This window comes from Triticum urartu, chromosome 7A (genome assembly GCF_056163025.1).
Source record: "Triticum urartu cultivar PI428250 chromosome 7A, HENAU_Tu73, whole genome shotgun sequence".
Taxonomy (NCBI): Eukaryota; Viridiplantae; Streptophyta; class Magnoliopsida; order Poales; family Poaceae; genus Triticum; species Triticum urartu.
This window is the reverse complement of record NC_141879.1, coordinates 646,564,071-646,579,869: the sequence shown is the minus strand read 5'-3', so window position 1 is coordinate 646,579,869 and position 15,799 is coordinate 646,564,071. Positions and strand designations below refer to the sequence as shown.

The window sequence follows — 15,799 nt, the reverse complement described above, 5'->3', positions numbered from 1 at the left end:
TGCGTCAGGTAAGTTCCTCTCTCTCTCTCTTTCTTTCTGTTTTTTATATTTATTCTATTATTTCTGTAACTTCAGGGCTTTATTAAAATGCCAGGGCATTTCCAAAAATCATAAAATTAATCATGGCTATTGCTTAGAATATATCCAATAGCAAACATTTTAGTTTATGATTATTTGAGCATTTAAAATATTTTATAGCATTTAAATGCCCAAATGCAAATACTATAAGAATTAATCCAATGACCTTAAGATGTCCTAGAAAAATGTGCACCATTTTTGTCAAAGGTTTTAACCCAAAACAAAAAGGGTGGGCTTTTTAGAAGGGGGCATTTCAGGTTCATTGAAAATGTTTTTAGTAAACCCTAGTTGTTCGGGGGGGGGGGGGGTGCTGGGGGTTCTGTCATTCCCATTTCAGTTTTCTGGGAATTTAAGCATGATGCACATGTTCAACCAATCCTAATGCATGACTAACACAGGGATGTGATACCATCCTCGGTGTATTACACTGTCAGCTACGTTAGCCGGCGGGTGGCCGGGTGGGCCTAATAAGTCAAAACGGTTGTTTTCATGAGCAAATCAGGCGATCGATGCTCTCGTTACTTGTTAGGTGCAAAGTTGATGGTTGTGCTCTTCGTTACTTGCTCGTGAGTTGTGTGAAAAGTGATACCAAGTTATTACCCTATCTTCAAATGTGATGGTTTCAGTAAATACGTCCTTCGGCTCCGAGCAATGCTCAAAACTATTCATAATGGGGAGTAACTTAAAGTAGTAAAATGCATATAGGAAAATACATAGGAGCTTCTGGGTGCTCCACACCCCTAGACAATATTAAATGTAAAGAATACAAAAAAAGATCTGAAATTTGGGGATATCAAACCTGGGTTCTCAATCTACTCCTGTATGAAATTTTATGTAAAAATACCAGAAAACGTATTTGTGGCGAAGGAAATACTGTCCGAACAAAAATCTGTCCAAACAGTTTTTTTTCTATACATAGGATTTTTTCTGTCTTTTTTGTCACGAATACGTTCCTCGGTATTTTTTCACGAAATTTCACATGGGAGTAGATCGGGACCCACCTCTTGCCGCGGACTCCTACAACTGCGCCGGCGACCGGAAGGGCGAAGGGCCAGCGAGGAAGTGGTGAACATCCGTCTTAATTTCAAGTTTTTAGATGTAGTTTGAACTTGTCCACTGTATTATGCGTATTATGTGAACTTTGGCTATCTTTTAAAGATCCGGCTGTGATCTTTTGATGAACCGAATGTGCATTTGTATGTCGGCTCATTATCTGCGTAGTTATTATTTGTATGGTTTAGTATGAATACAGAAGATGAAATATAAGATACACGGGTGTGGAGGCGCGGATATAGGGAGTGCCCGGTCAGTGTCCGCAGGCCGACCGGGCGTGTCCACGGACATATAGGAGGCCGGATTTGTCAAGTCCGGCTGTAGATGCTCTAACATATGTGTGGTGTTATCCAACACTTCATTTATCAGGTTATAGACTCATCTTGTTTTGTTATGTGTGATGTTACCCATAACATGACTAACTACATATGTTACTCAAAGCATCTCTCCTCTTATTAAATCATTGCCACATAAGCAAATTTGTCGAATTAGACTCTATGTTAATTATGGGCAGTCTAAACGTCACAAAGAGCCCGTGGTTTCGACACCGAAGAGCCTGTGGCGTTTCGGCTCCAAGCCACGGCGGTTTCTGACCACGCGGATTGTGTCATGCACTTTTGCTGAACTAAGGGTACAGGCAATGTTGAGCGAAACAAAAGCCACATGGCCTAACACCACATGTTTTTTCCACCCTATATACTTGCTCTGAAAACACCATAGCTCCACAGTAGGTCACAAGGCTTCCTGCAAATTCTTTCAGCCTGTGGGAAAGATGGCAAATTTTACCCATAGCAAATTCCAAGTCAATCTCATCGGAACACTACTTGCAAGACCCTTGAGAGAATAGGCTACCGCAAAAGCCTAGTCTTGCAAGAATAAAACTACAAAAACTAAATCTCTCTGTCAGCAACGCAAAAAAAAAAAAAAAACTTTCTCTTTTCTTTTGGCAAACAGCAATGCAGAAAAACAAGTTGATGTGCGTCACACGACACGAGGATAACCATCTGCCAAAACCAACATCATCTTCAGGTCCTTAAGCCCAATCCAAAGCTGTTTCTTGGTACAGGAAAGGGTAAATTTACTTTGCAAATTTGTAAAAGATGGCAATCGAATCATTTCAGTAAACTCGGACTTTGGATGAAAGATCAACTACCAGGCGAGTAGGCGACTATACCAAGATGCTGGGCAGGGGTGAGGGGAGCGAGGAGGATCAATTACCAAGATGCAGGTCCTTAAGCCCAATCTAATGCTGTTTCTTGGATAAAAGATCAATTACCAGGATGCAGCATTCAGTCCTGGACTCCCCCAGGGGCCAGGGCTGATGAGGATCAGTAGCAATAAACTTGAGCCTGATAGAAAATAACAGAAACCTCTCCTTCCTAGCTAAAAATGCATAGGGGCCTAGCCTGTAGGTTGACCTTTGTAAGAATCAAACAGATTCTGTATGAACACTCGAAGAAAACTAAATCAGCAATCAAACATCTCGCGCTTTTCTATATGATAACTGATAAGACAATGAAGTTTCCGACACAGGGATGTGTTCCTAGGACAGCTTTGGCAGAACAAAGCCATAAACAATTGTGCTTACCAGCTGTCTCCAGGTACAAATTCAAAGTCATATTATTTGCATCCCTCCACATAAGAAATTTTCCACAGTGCATTCTTTTTGCATCTAAAAGCATCTCTTGCAGTTTTAACAGGAGCAACTTCATAAGGTACTGGAATTACAGAGGAACCTTAGACTAGAAAAAAGAGCAGGTCTATGCGGAAGACAGTGCAATCATTTGACATCAACATTGCCTGCAAAACAAGCACAAGACACTAAGAACAGCGCAATCTTCAGGCATCAACCGTGTCTATAACTGTTCGAAGGGGTCGGCCACTGACAAATCATGGATATGCCTGAGGAGATGAATCGCAGTATTGCGATATCTGCTCCTGAATTCAAATTGGGCATCTCGAGAAGCTCTGTTTTCCACTCGTAGCAGCGTGTGTTGGTAAGCCAGCGATACATCGTTTTTGGCACCATATATTCCTTCAAATTCAATTTCTTTTAGCACCTTTGCATTCAAAACAAAGAACTTGGCAAACTCAAGCTGTTTATCATGGCCCACGAATGTTTCAAACACCACTGTTTTGAGATGGGTTTGAAGGCATTCAATTGGATATAGTCGTCGGTCATACTGAGGCTCGATTTTGGCATCCATCTCGTAGTGTTTGTGAAACTGCAAAATGGATATTAAGATTCTGTCAAGCGTCTCAGCTGTTACAAACAAGATGTCAATAAAATGTCAAGAAGTTATAAAGCAAGCAAAGATGAGCACTCACAATGATATAGAGCTTCTCGAGACAGGGGAACCTCCTAAGGATATTAAGAACTCCGTCCAATTCATATCCAGAACACCTGAGAGCCAAAATCTTCACGGTGTGCATCGAGTTTGCCAAGTCGGCTGAACTTACTCCCTGAAGAAAACAACAATGAACATGGAAAAATAATTATCTCCGTGTAGGAAACTAGGAATGCCAAATGCAAGGTTCAAGGATGCTGCTGGTGCTACCTGGGAGACTAGGAGGAGCTTGGAGACGACAGGTAACAAAGGGCCCAATATCTCCAATTTAGGCGCAGAAATTACCCGGATAGTACCACAGTTTTCTCGGCAACCAAAAGGTATTAGTAACCTCACAAGGCGAGGCACATCCTCGATGACCAGCTCTGCTCTACCAGAGGTGTTACGGAAGCATATACTCCTAAGAGTCGGCGAGCGAACATGGAGGCAACGCGTACCAAGAACGTTGGACATGTGTAAGCTCTCCAAGGCACGGCAAGCAGGGAGCAGTCCACGGAAGACGTCCACTGAGATGTAAACGGAGATCAAGGAGAGACGCTGGAGGAGGTCAAAGCCCATGGACGGCACCATCTCTCGGGGCAAATCACAACAGCTGATCTTGGCAACTAGGAGGGCAGGCGCAGAGCGGAGCGCCGATGGCGGCAGCGGGTTTCTCCCCGGATTACGTTCATCGCAGAACGCGTAGCCGACATCGAGCTCGTGAAGCTTGGCGAGGGCTCGGGAGAGGAACCAGGTCTCCGCCTGGTCGTGGAGGTCGCCGGGGCAGAGGCCGTGGAAGCAGAATCGGCGGGCGGGGCCAGGATGCTTGGAGATTACCTTGGAGGCGGCATCGGGGAAGACGGAGGAGGTGCGGATGGGGACGCCGGGGCCGGGGTGACGGGTGCGGACCTCGAGGTTGAGAGGCGCGGAGGCCCATAGGGGGCGCCATCGGCGGGAGAAGATCTGCGTCCGGCCGCCGTCCTTGGTGGGGAGGAGGGAGATGATGGTGCAGAGGACGGCATCGGGGACCCTGCTGATGTAATCGGCGGCGCTCTCGTCGGAGTCGCCGCACCGCGCCGTCTTCGCTGCGGTCCCATGGGATTCCCCCTGGTTGGCCACGGGCGCTGCGGCGGCCTCCATGGCCGGCGGCTAGCGGGACGGCAGATTTGGCCGCAATGCTCCTGGCCGCCGGCGCACTCGCACGGATGGGGAAATGGGGAATGGAGTTGGGAGGTAGGGAGTGAATCCAGAAACAAGCATAGCAGGAGCCACCCAGCCTCCTCACCGCTCCGGATTCCTGGCCGTCGGATCTTTGTCTTGATGCGTTCTTGGCCGTATGATCTCGCTCGGGAGAGATCTCGGCCGTTGGATCAAACCGGATCACTGCTACAATGAATAGTAGCTTCCATCCGTTTTTTCTTAATGGTTTTGTTTACTCCGGAATTACTTTGCTGCCTTGCTGATGCGTGGGGTCGATTCCTGGTGGGCCGCACCTATCGGTTGCCGTGGCTGGCATGGTGTCTTGTGTGCCCCATCGTCGCCCTCCAGCAGTAAAAGATCTTGTGCCACCGCCTGTGATTTCGTAACCCCGTCGAGGGTATTTTCGTCTTTCCACCTTTTGCCCGTGTGCGTGGTTGGCCCTGGTTGGCCCGTGGTTGGATGAGGAGAGAGGGGGCGTGCCTAACGCACTCACGAAACTCTCTCGCTCGCCCAGCTTTTCCCTCTCTCGTACTCTACTTCTCTCGCTCGAACCCCACTGTTGCCGCCTTGATCGCCGGCCGATTCCGGCTGCTCCGGTGAACTGCGGCGCCACCCAACACACACATGGCTACTCCTCGACGAGCTCTACTAGCTTCACTCGCCGATCTACTTTTCCTCGCCTCCTGTGGTCGCCCCCATCGATGTACCTTGCCAGGTTTTCGGTGGTGGAGGTGGGCCTCGCCTCCGACGGCCACCTGCTCGTTGCCCCGGTCATCTCCGCCCCTTGGTGCTCCTGGATGTGCTATTCATCACCTCCTCGCCTCCTTGGCGCTGTGCGTCGGCGATTCACGTGCGGCTGAAGCCGCCGCCGCTCCTCGACCCCAGGCCCTCATCGTATCCACCTCCCCTTCCAGGCGCCGGATCTGGTGCCTAATGCCGCCATCTCGCAAGTCACCAAGTTGCCACCGGGGACGCTGCGCTGGACGGTTGGAGGTCGAGTTCGCCTCGGCCACTAAGTTGTTTGGTTGTGGGGGAACACAGAATGCCTCCTTTGAGCATCGGATGCAGAGACAACGAGGACCTCAAGGATGAGGACCTCAAGGTAAGCCCCGGTGAATTTCTGCTTGCTTGGTGTTCACTTTGTTTTTTTGTCAACTGACATACTTGTATGCTGCAGTGAGATGGATGTCGTCTCAGCCTCCATGGTGCTCAATAGGAGGAGGAAGAGGTGCCGGTCCATAGGGCAGATTTGTGGGTGAGCTCCACTATACGATGTACTTCTCAGGCTGTATGGATGTTGTTAGTGTTTGCGTGATGAACGGGGGGTGGATGTTTGTATGACGAATTTATGATGATTTAGATTGGAAAGGAAGATTAATATATGAAATATTTGTGCTCTGTTATTTACTTGGTAATTTGTTTATCTTTTATTTGAAATTTAGCTCGAACCAACTATAGCAAGTCCAGTTGTAAGTCTTCAATCTGACTATTTGATGTTGCACAGATATGGGGCTAGACATGGGATGTGCTTGGCCGTGTCCTTTCTTCGACTATGCACCTTTGCGACCACTTGAGCAGCAGTGCAGTACCATGGCCCAGTGATCTCCTTAACTTGCCTAGAAAAGTGAGCTCCCTAATTTGGCTAGAACAGAGGGCACCATGCCTGCTCATCCCTAATTCTGCAGTACAGTAGTACACACCGAGTGCCTCCATAAGAGTCTATAAAAATACCATAAAAGTATTTTTAATATAGTTATATTACAAGGTATTCCATCAATTTTCTGTTTTGGACATACTTATGGTTTTCTCTTCTAATTGTGTCTTAATCTTGAGCTTTTTGTACACTGTTTGGGATTAGATGATGACTATGAATGTGGGCAATTTATTTCTTGATTGTGTCTTTGGTGCATGTACCAATTACAATATTGGCATGGTTGCATCTTTCTTTATATTCATTTAGATGCTTTGTTCACTGCAGAGAGCTCGCTACTAGGAAAAGAGCTATAACCAATATGGACATTAATGGCACATCATGTATGTGATGCGCCATTAATGTCCTCATTACTAATGGCGCACCAGACACACGGTACGCCATTACTAGCCAATTTTATTTTTTATTTTTTCAAAACTATTAATGGCGCACCAACGCACAGTGCACCACACACAAGGTGCGCCATTACTAATAATTTTTTTTCCAAAACTAGTAATGGCGCACCACAACCAAGGTGCGCCACAACTAACAATTATATATTTTTTGTTTTGCGAAACTAGTAATGATATTTCTTCTGTTCTAGTCCTCATGAATATTTATTTATGTGTTTATTCTGATATTGAATTTCTAACTCACAAAAAGTATTGAATTTATTAATATTTTTTGTACTCATGAATATTTTTAAATTTCATGGGCACTTTTTGAATTCATGAATATTTTTTCAAATTTGATGATATTTTTTCACATTCATAAAATGTTTTACCAATTCACAAATGAATGGAACTAAAAATCCAAAAAAATTGATGATATTTTCAAATAACAAATTTGTGATATTTTTTCATATTTATAAATATTTTCAAATAACAAATTTGATGATATTTTTTCACATTCATAAATGTTTTCAAATTTGATCGTCATTTTCTAAAAAAATATTAGATGCAACTAAAAATCCAAAAAAGGTTAGTAATGGCGCACCAGGGACCCCTAGGAGGTGCGCCATTGCTAACCTTTCCCCCTCGCTAACCCTCCCTCGCCAGATCCCCCTCGCCCGCTCTCGCTCTCCACCGCCGCCGAGCAAACCCCCCGCGCCCGCTCTCCCACCGCCGCCGACGCCCGCCCGCACCCGACGACCCCCGCGCCCGCTCCGCCGCCGGAGCACTAGGAGGAGGAGTCCTTCTTCTTCCTCTAGCTGTCGCCATCTCGCGGTCGCCAACGTCTCTCCGGTCCACCCCGGCCTTCACCGAGCCTGCCACGATCTCCGCGGTGAGTCCCTCAGCCGTTCCCCCCTTCGATCCGCCTCCATAGGCCGCCGTAAGCCGCCGCCGTCGACCTCGCGCTCACCCCATAGCCGGCCCGTGTGCCCCCGGGCTCCTTTGCTGCGCCCCGGCGCACGCCCTCCCCGCTGCTCCTGCCCTTGGGCACGCATCCGCCTGCACGCCCCTGGCCATCCCTCGCCCGTGCTCGTCCGCCCGTTGCCGCTCGCGTGCGCCCGTGCTGACTATTGTCGCGCCGCCCCCGCTGCTGCTGCTGCTCTGTTGACTGCACTACTGCTGCTATTGATGTTCGCTGCTTGGTCGCTGCTTGCTGCTGCCTTGGCGTTGCTCTTTCCCGCTGCTGATGCTGCTCTCTGTTGTCGCCACACTACTGCTCTGCCTGTTGCTTGCTAGTTGCCCTTCCAACCCAATTACATTCCATCTGGTTACGCCGCTGTGCTGCTGATGCTCGATTGATTGAAGTCCCCTGTCTGCATCCTCCCTTGTCAACGATCCGGAGGGATTTGGTGCCATTTCCATGGGTAATAATCACTTTTTGATCGAGTTAGTAAGCGTCGGCTGGCCCTGTCATGTTCTTCCACCCCCGGGAACACAACACTCATCTTTTTTATCAGTTTCTTTTTGTTTGCACCGTTCAGGTCCACTCCTTTGTACCCAAAGGTCCACTGCTTTTTCATATTAGCAAACACCTGTAAGTATGTGCCTGGTTACAGTTTAATCTAATCATAGTTTCCCACCAATGCATGATATGGGCATCTCACCACCACCACCACAAGAGAACACTAGGATTATCGCATTCTGTTTTAGCCATTTTAGCTAATGCGGGAGAATAATATTATGTGTCGAACCGAGAGTGAGCGTCGTACTGTCATGGGAAGGATTTACTAGGAGTGGCTATTAAGTTGGTGCTTGACACTTGTGGGTGCAATTGCAAAGCTTTCCCCTGTCCGTCAATATTATGTGGTGCCTTTTCTTTTCTAAATTTAAAGAGTGCCAACTTCAGCACTAATCAGTGCCAACTTCAACCTCTTAGCCAGACAACAAGTGGATTCCACCACCTCCTCATAGGATTAAGCAAAGCCAATTAAGCAAAAAGACAACACCATCATAGATCACACATCCCTCAAGGAAGAAACACTTTCAGCTATCGATGAAGAACCACTTTCCTGCTTGTCTGCAAAGTGGTTGTTGGAGTCCAGAACACTTAAATAGTTAGTCAAATGAATTGCTTGCTTGCTACTTTTTTTAGCTACTATTTTTATTAAATAATCATTGGATTTTATATCATATATATTGCTAGCATGTATTTCATATGTTCTATAGCATTAAGGCTACATAGCATGCCATTTTTGTGCCTTGTATTAATTGCTTTCCCTACATGTTTGCAGGTTTAAGTGAAAAAAGAGGAAGAAAGGAGAATCGGGGTAGGGTTTCATGGCTAGAAGATATATTGCTGGGTTTTGTCTCCGACCATCGTGTCGTGATGATATTGGGGGGTTTTGTCTCCGACCATCGTGTCATGATGATATTGTGGGGTGTTGTGGGGTTGCAGCGGGGTGGGGGTGGGATAATGATTTTGCAGGTACCCCGAGAGGCCCTTGAGTTTGCCGGAATGTCGATTAACTTCCGTTCCGGCAAATTCAGGTACTCCATATGTCCTTTTTTCAGCAAAGGTCATGCTGAAATTTTCCGTGAATTTTAGCATGACTTTGCTAAAAATAGGACATATGGGGTACTTGCGACTAATGCATGGGCCTGGGTATCTTAGTACTTAATTAAGTAGGATCAACTGACTCTTGTGTTATACATATAGAAGTGTGATATCAACTCATAGTTATTACTAATGTCAAGAGATGATGTAGTTTTGAATTATGAACGTAGGAAATGTCGTCATCGGACGACAAAAGTCTCCCGGGGGTGTGCGGCTGCTGCCACGACGATCGAGGTCTGTGCGACAGGCCTCACCTGGACGATGATCGGTGCTTCAACATTAAGCTCGAGGAGACCTTCGAAGTTGAAACGGTACACAACGACGACAAGTGTTTTTTTTTCATAATTAAGCATGACTTCAACTATTTCAACGTGTAATTTTCATCTTTTACAATTCGAGTATAGTTTATCCCATGCCATGCAAGGCGCTATGTCTTGGAGAGGATGGATTTTGAAGACCATGAAAGTTATTATGAAACAAAGAAAAATCACCTAAGGACTCATCATGATGTGGATTTTGAAGTAATCTGTATAATTCTGGGAGGGTAACCCATTTTGGTTGCAAAAATTGGGAAGCATTTTGCAAGATGTATGGTTTTGATGAGGGTATGCTTGTCACCATGGATCTTGGTGATCCTGACATCGACCAAGACAATATGGACATTTGGGTCCTTGTTGATACGCCTCCAGTTCTACCGCTATGTGAGTTTCTCAAACATAGTTAATTATTAACTAATTTATATTGTTCAGTTCAAAATAGTTGACATCTTATTTCCATTGACAACTTATTTTCATTCTTCAAAGAATGTGCGGGAGATGGTAGACAAAACCCACTACACCGATTGAGGGAGTCCTGGATTAGGGGGTCTCCAGACAGCCGGACTATATCCTTTGGTCGGACTATTGGACTATGAAGATACAAGATTGAAGACTTCGTCCCGTGTCCGGATGGGACTCTACTTGGCGTGGAAGGCAAGCTAAACAGTACGGATATGGATATCTCCTCCTTTGTAACCGACCTTGTGTAACCCTAACCCTCTCCGGTGTCTATATAAACCGGAGGGTTTTAGTCCGTAGGACAACAGACAATCATACCATAGGCTAGCTTCTAGGGTTTAGCCTCTCCGATCTCGTGGTATATCAACTCTTGTAATACTCATATCATCAAGAATAAATCAAGCAGGATGTAGGGTTTTACCTCCATCAAGAGGGCCCGAACCTGGGTAAAACGTCGTGTCCCCTGCCTCCTATTACCATCCGCCTTAGACGCACAGTTCGGGACCCCCTACCCGAGATCCGCTGGTTTTGACACCGACATTGGTGCTTTCATTGAGAGTTCCTCTGTGTCGTCGCCGTTAGTCTTGATGGCTCCTACGATCATCGATAGCGATGCAGCCCAGGGTGAGACTTTTCTCCTCGGACAGATTTTTGTATTCGGCGGCTTTGCACTACGGGCCAATTCGCTTGGCCATCTAGAGCAGATTGAAAGCTACGCCCCTGGCCATCAGGTCAGGTTTGGAAGCTCAAACTACACAGCCGATATCCGCGGAGACTTGATCTTCGATGGATTCGAGCCCTTGCCGGGTGTGCCGCACTGTCACGATGGGCATGATTTAGCTCTGCCGCCGAACAGTGCCCTGGAGGCCGCACCCGCATTTGCTCCGACCTTCAATTCAGAGCCAACTGCGCCGACCGAGGGCGGGTGGCTAGACCCCGCCGCGGAGGCTGCAGCCTCAATGGCGGTCGAGCCAAACACCAACCTTATCCTTCGCGAGGCCCGTGACTCCACATTGCCGGACTCTCCTCCGAACTCTGAACCATCCGTGCCCCCGCCAATCGAATCCGATTGGGCGCCGATCAGGGAGTTCACGGCCGCAGATATCTTTCAGCACTCGCCCTTCGGCGACATACTGAATTCACTAAGGTCTCTCTCTCTATCAGGAGAGTCCTGGCCGGATTATGACCGGCAGGATTGGGATGCGGACGACGAAGAAATTCGACGCCCACCCACCACCCACTTCATAGCCACTGTCGATGATTTGACTGAATGCTCGACTTCGACTCCGAAGACATCGACGGTATGGACAACGACGCAGGAGATGAACAGGAACCAGCGCCTATAGGGAACTGGAAAGCCACCTCATCATACGATATATACATGGTGGACACACCCAAAGAAGGCAATGGCGACGAGACAGCGGAGGATGACCCCTCCAAGAAGCAACCTAAGCGCCGACGTCAGCGGCGCCGCTCTAAGTCCCACCAAAGCAAAAGCGGTGATACCGGCACAGGAGATAATAGCACTCCGGATAGTGCCGAAGATGGCAATAATCCCCTCCAGCACGATTTAGGGCAGGAGGATGGAGAGGCCAGCCCTCCTGAGAGAGCAGCAAAGGAGGAGGATGACAATTACATGCCTCCCTCCGAAGACGAGGCAAGCCTCGACGATGACGAATTCATCGTGCTAGAGGATCCCGTCGAACAAGAGCGCTTCAAGCGCCGGCTTATAGCCACGGCAAATAGCCTTAAGAAAAAGCAGTAGCAGCTTCAAGCTGATCAAGATCTGCTAGCTGACAGATGGACTGAAGTCCTCGCGGCCGAGGAATATAAACTCGAACGCCCCTCCAAGAGTTACCCAAAATGCAGGTTGCTACCCCGACTGGAGGAAGAAGCGTATGACGCGGCTGATCGGCCACCTCGTGGCCGCGATAGAGAGGCATTCCAGCCAAAAGCTCAGCCAGCACCCCGACGCCATTCAAATAAAAAGGCATGGGGAAATACGCCAGACCTTTGAGACGTACTGGAGGACAAAGCAAAACATGCAAGATCGATCTACGGATCATGAGGGCGCGCCGCTACACGAGACGATAAACGTCACGCCGGATACAGTAAAAGTAAATCTGGCCGGGCCGAACACAGCGGGCAAGACTCATTGGACCTGCGTTGCGATATAGCCCAGTACAGAGGCGCCGCACACCCCTTATGATTCACAGACGAAGTAATGGATCATCAAATCCCAGAGGGTTTCAAACCCGTAAATATAGAATCATACGACGGCACAACAGATCCTGCGGTATGGATCGAGGATTTCCTCCTGCATATCCACATGGCACGCGGTGATGATCTACACGCAATCAAATACCTCCCACTCAAACTTAAAGGACTAGCTCGGCACTGGCTCAACAACTTGCCAGCAGAGTCCATTGGCTGTTGGGAAGATCTGGAAGCCGCATTCCTCAACAACTTTCAGGGCACTTATGTGCAACCACCAGATGCCAATGATTTGAGACACATAATTCAGCAGCCAGAGGAATCGGCCAGGCAATTCTGGACACGGTTCCTAACAAAGAAAAATCAAATCGTCGACTGTCCGGATGCAGAGGCTCTAGCAGCTTTCAAGCACAACATCCGCGACGATGGCTAGCTCGGCACCTTGGTCAGGAAAAGCCGAAATCTATGGTAGCCCTCACGACACTCATGACCCACTTTTGTGCGGGAGAAGACAGCTGGCTGGCTCGCAGTAATAACATATCAAAGAACCATGGTACTTCGGATACCAAGGACGGCAATAGAAGGTCACGTCGCAACAAACATAAGCGCCGCATTAACAGCGATAATACTGAGGATACGGCAGTCAATGCCGGATTCAAAGGCTCTAAACCCGGTCAGCGGAAAAAGCCATTCAAATGAAGCACTCCGGGCCCGTCCAGTTTGGACCGTATACTCGATCGCTCGTGTCAAATACACGGCACCCCAGACAAGCCAGCCAACCACACCAACAGGGATTGTTGGTTGTTCAAGCAGGCCGGTAAGTTAATTACCGAAAACAAAAATAAGGGGCCACATAGCGATGACGAGGAAGAGCCCCGACAGCCGAACACCGAAGGACAGAAGAGGTTCCCCCCACAAGTGCGGACGGTGAACATGATATATGCAACCCACATCCCAAGAGGGAGCGGAAGCGTGCGCTCAGGGACGTGTATGCGTTGGAGCCAGTCGCCCCAAAGTTCAACCCATGGTCCTCCTGTCCGATCACCTTTGATCGCAGGGACCACCCCACTAGTATCCGTCATGGCGGATTTGCCGCACTGGTCCTAGACCCAATCATTGACGGATTTCACCTCACTTGAGTCCTTATGGATGGCGGCAGCAGCCTGAACCTGCTTTATCAGGACACATTACGCAAAATGGGTATAGACCCCTTAAGGATCAAACCCACAAAAACGACCTTTAAAGGCGTCATACCAGGTGTAGAGGCCCATTGCATAGGCTCAGTCACACTGGAAGTGGTCTTCGGATCCCCGGATAACTTCCGAAGCGAAGAATTAATCTTCGATATAGTCCCGTTCTGCGGTGGCTATCATGCACTGCTTGGGCGAACCGCATTTGCGAGATTCAATGCGGTACCGCATTATGCATACCTCAAGCTCAAGATGCTAGGACCTCGGGGGGTCATTACACTTAATGGAAACACAGAGCGCTCTCTCCGAACGGAGGAGCACACTGCGGCCCTCGTAGTGGAGGCGCAAAGCAGCCTCTTAAGGCAATCCACTAGTTCGGCGTTTAAGGACCCGGACACCTTCAAGCGCGCCCGGTGTAATCGGCAACAGGACCGCCTGGCACGTTCCGAGCTCGCATAGCAATGCGGCCCCCACCCCGGTCCCAGCCAAACGACGAAATCCGTGCCACACGTACATAATTACGCATTAAAAATACCATGGGCACAGGCGGGGAGGGGGGCACGACGGTGGCACGCCCCAAGTCGCGGCTTAAACCACACTAGGGGCTTCCCGCTTTGTTATTGTTCTCTTTCAGGACTTCAATCCCTGGAAACCCTGTCCGGCAGCGTGATTGCCGAACACATGATGCAGCATCCAAGGAGGCAGAAAGCTACGTCACACCATGGAACTCCCAGGTGGATTACAATAATGAGTGAAATACTTGCTTTAATATTATTCCTCAGCTTGCCCTTGGAGGGGACATAGTCCTACTTTTTGCTTATCGCACTACCTGTATCATTCTGCTCTAACGCACGTTTTCTAATAAACAATGCACTGCATTAAGGCTTTTATTGCATTCTTCTTTATATATATATATATATGTTCATTCGTGACATCCAGCACCCGTACACTCTGGTACGGCCAATACACCAGGGGCTTAAGTACCCCATAATATGGTGTGAGAAGTCTGAACACTTTCATAAGTGCGGCACTCCGAACTTATAGCATTATATGCATCAGCTCCGAATCATGTCTTTGGTCAATAGTTGGGTTTGCCCGGCTCCCATGTTTTGGTACCTTACGTTCCGCTATATCGGCTAAGGTAGCACTGGGAGAACTACTGTGATTGTGCCCGGTTCTGCTAGGCTAAGCACCTCAGTAGAGAAAGCTAAAACTGACTGTCATGATAAGGCGAGAGACTGGTCGCTGTTCGAGAGGTTTTTGAGTCCTTAAAGACTTATGCCGCTTAGAGCGAGGAGTCAGCCCTGTCCGGCTTAAGGCGTATATCACGCCCCAGATTCGGCCTTCTGAATACTAGGGGCTTCGCTGAAATTTAAAATTATAGAATTCTATGGCTAAGTGAGAGTGATAATGCATTATAGTCCGATTGCCTTGTTCGTTGTGCTGAGCACCTCCCTCGAAGGACCCAAAAATGGGAACAAGAGTGCTCAGGTTTATCCCGAACACCCCAGCACTCGTGGCATGGGGGTAGAAGCTGACGACTAGCCATCTCTTAGATTTGATAAACAACCGAACAGAAGGTAATATTTTAAATTCAAACAAGCGTTGCATAGCGCATATGAACAAGTTTTCATAATACAGGATTACACGAGCAAGTTCATTCAAATATTACATCTTTTGCACACTCGTCCGCTACGAGACGGGCACCCTTCAGGACACCCTCATAGTACATCTCGGGGTGGCGATGCTCCTTGCCCTGCGGCGGCCCTTCCTTGATCAGCTTCACGGCGTCTAGCTTGACCCATTGCACCTTCACACGGGCGAAAGCCCGGCGTGCACCTTCGATGCAGATGGACCGCTTGACGACTTCTAGCCGTGGGCAGGCATCCACAAGCCGCCTCACCAGGCCGAAGTAGTTGTTCGGAAGGGCGTCGCCAGGCCACAGCCGGACTATAAAGCCCTTCATGGCCTGTTCGGCTGCCTTGTGTAGCTCGACCAGCTGCTTTAGCTGGTCGCTCATAGGCACTGGGTGTTCGGTCCCAGTATATTGGGCCCAGAACAACTTCTCTGATGAGCTTCCCTCCTCGGCCTGGTAAAACGTTGCGGCATCCGACACGCTGCGGGGAAAATCTGCGAATGCTCCTGGAGAGCTCCGGATTCGGGTAAGTAACAAGTAATTTACTTTCACATGCTTGCTTTGCATATAGAATGCCTTACCTGCCGCTATCTTCTTCACCGCATCAATCTCCTGGAGGGCCTTTTGGG

General features: G+C 48.3%; 1 protein-coding gene across 1 annotated transcript; it reads right to left on the bottom strand.

Moving 5' to 3' along the window:
* Window positions 1-2,727: 2,727 nt before the first annotated feature.
* On the bottom strand, window positions 2,728-4,721 carry LOC125521403 (F-box/LRR-repeat protein At3g59190). The gene is made up of 3 exons (XM_048686461.2): window positions 3,690-4,721; window positions 3,460-3,594; window positions 2,728-3,356 (listed from the first exon to the last, which is right to left on the bottom strand). The coding sequence occupies exons 1-3, from the start codon at window positions 4,596-4,598 to the stop codon at window positions 2,988-2,990; spliced, it is 1,413 nt and encodes a 470-aa protein (XP_048542418.2). The 5' UTR covers window positions 4,599-4,721; the 3' UTR covers window positions 2,728-2,987.
* Window positions 4,722-15,799: the final 11,078 nt, after the last annotated feature.

What these genes read in the sequence shown, in the direction of transcription:
- LOC125521403 (XM_048686461.2), bottom strand. Translation starts at nt 4,598, where the DNA reads ATGGAGGCCGCCGCAGCGCCCGTGGCCAACCAGGGGGAATCCCATGGG. An exon ending in AGCTCCTCCTAGTCTCCCAG is followed by an intron (nt 3,595 to 3,689) that starts GTAGCACCAGCA and finishes TGTTTTCTTCAG; the next exon opens with GGAGTAAGTTCAGCCGACTT. An exon ending in TCGAGAAGCTCTATATCATT is followed by an intron (nt 3,357 to 3,459) that starts GTGAGTGCTCAT and finishes TCCATTTTGCAG; the next exon opens with TTTCACAAACACTACGAGAT.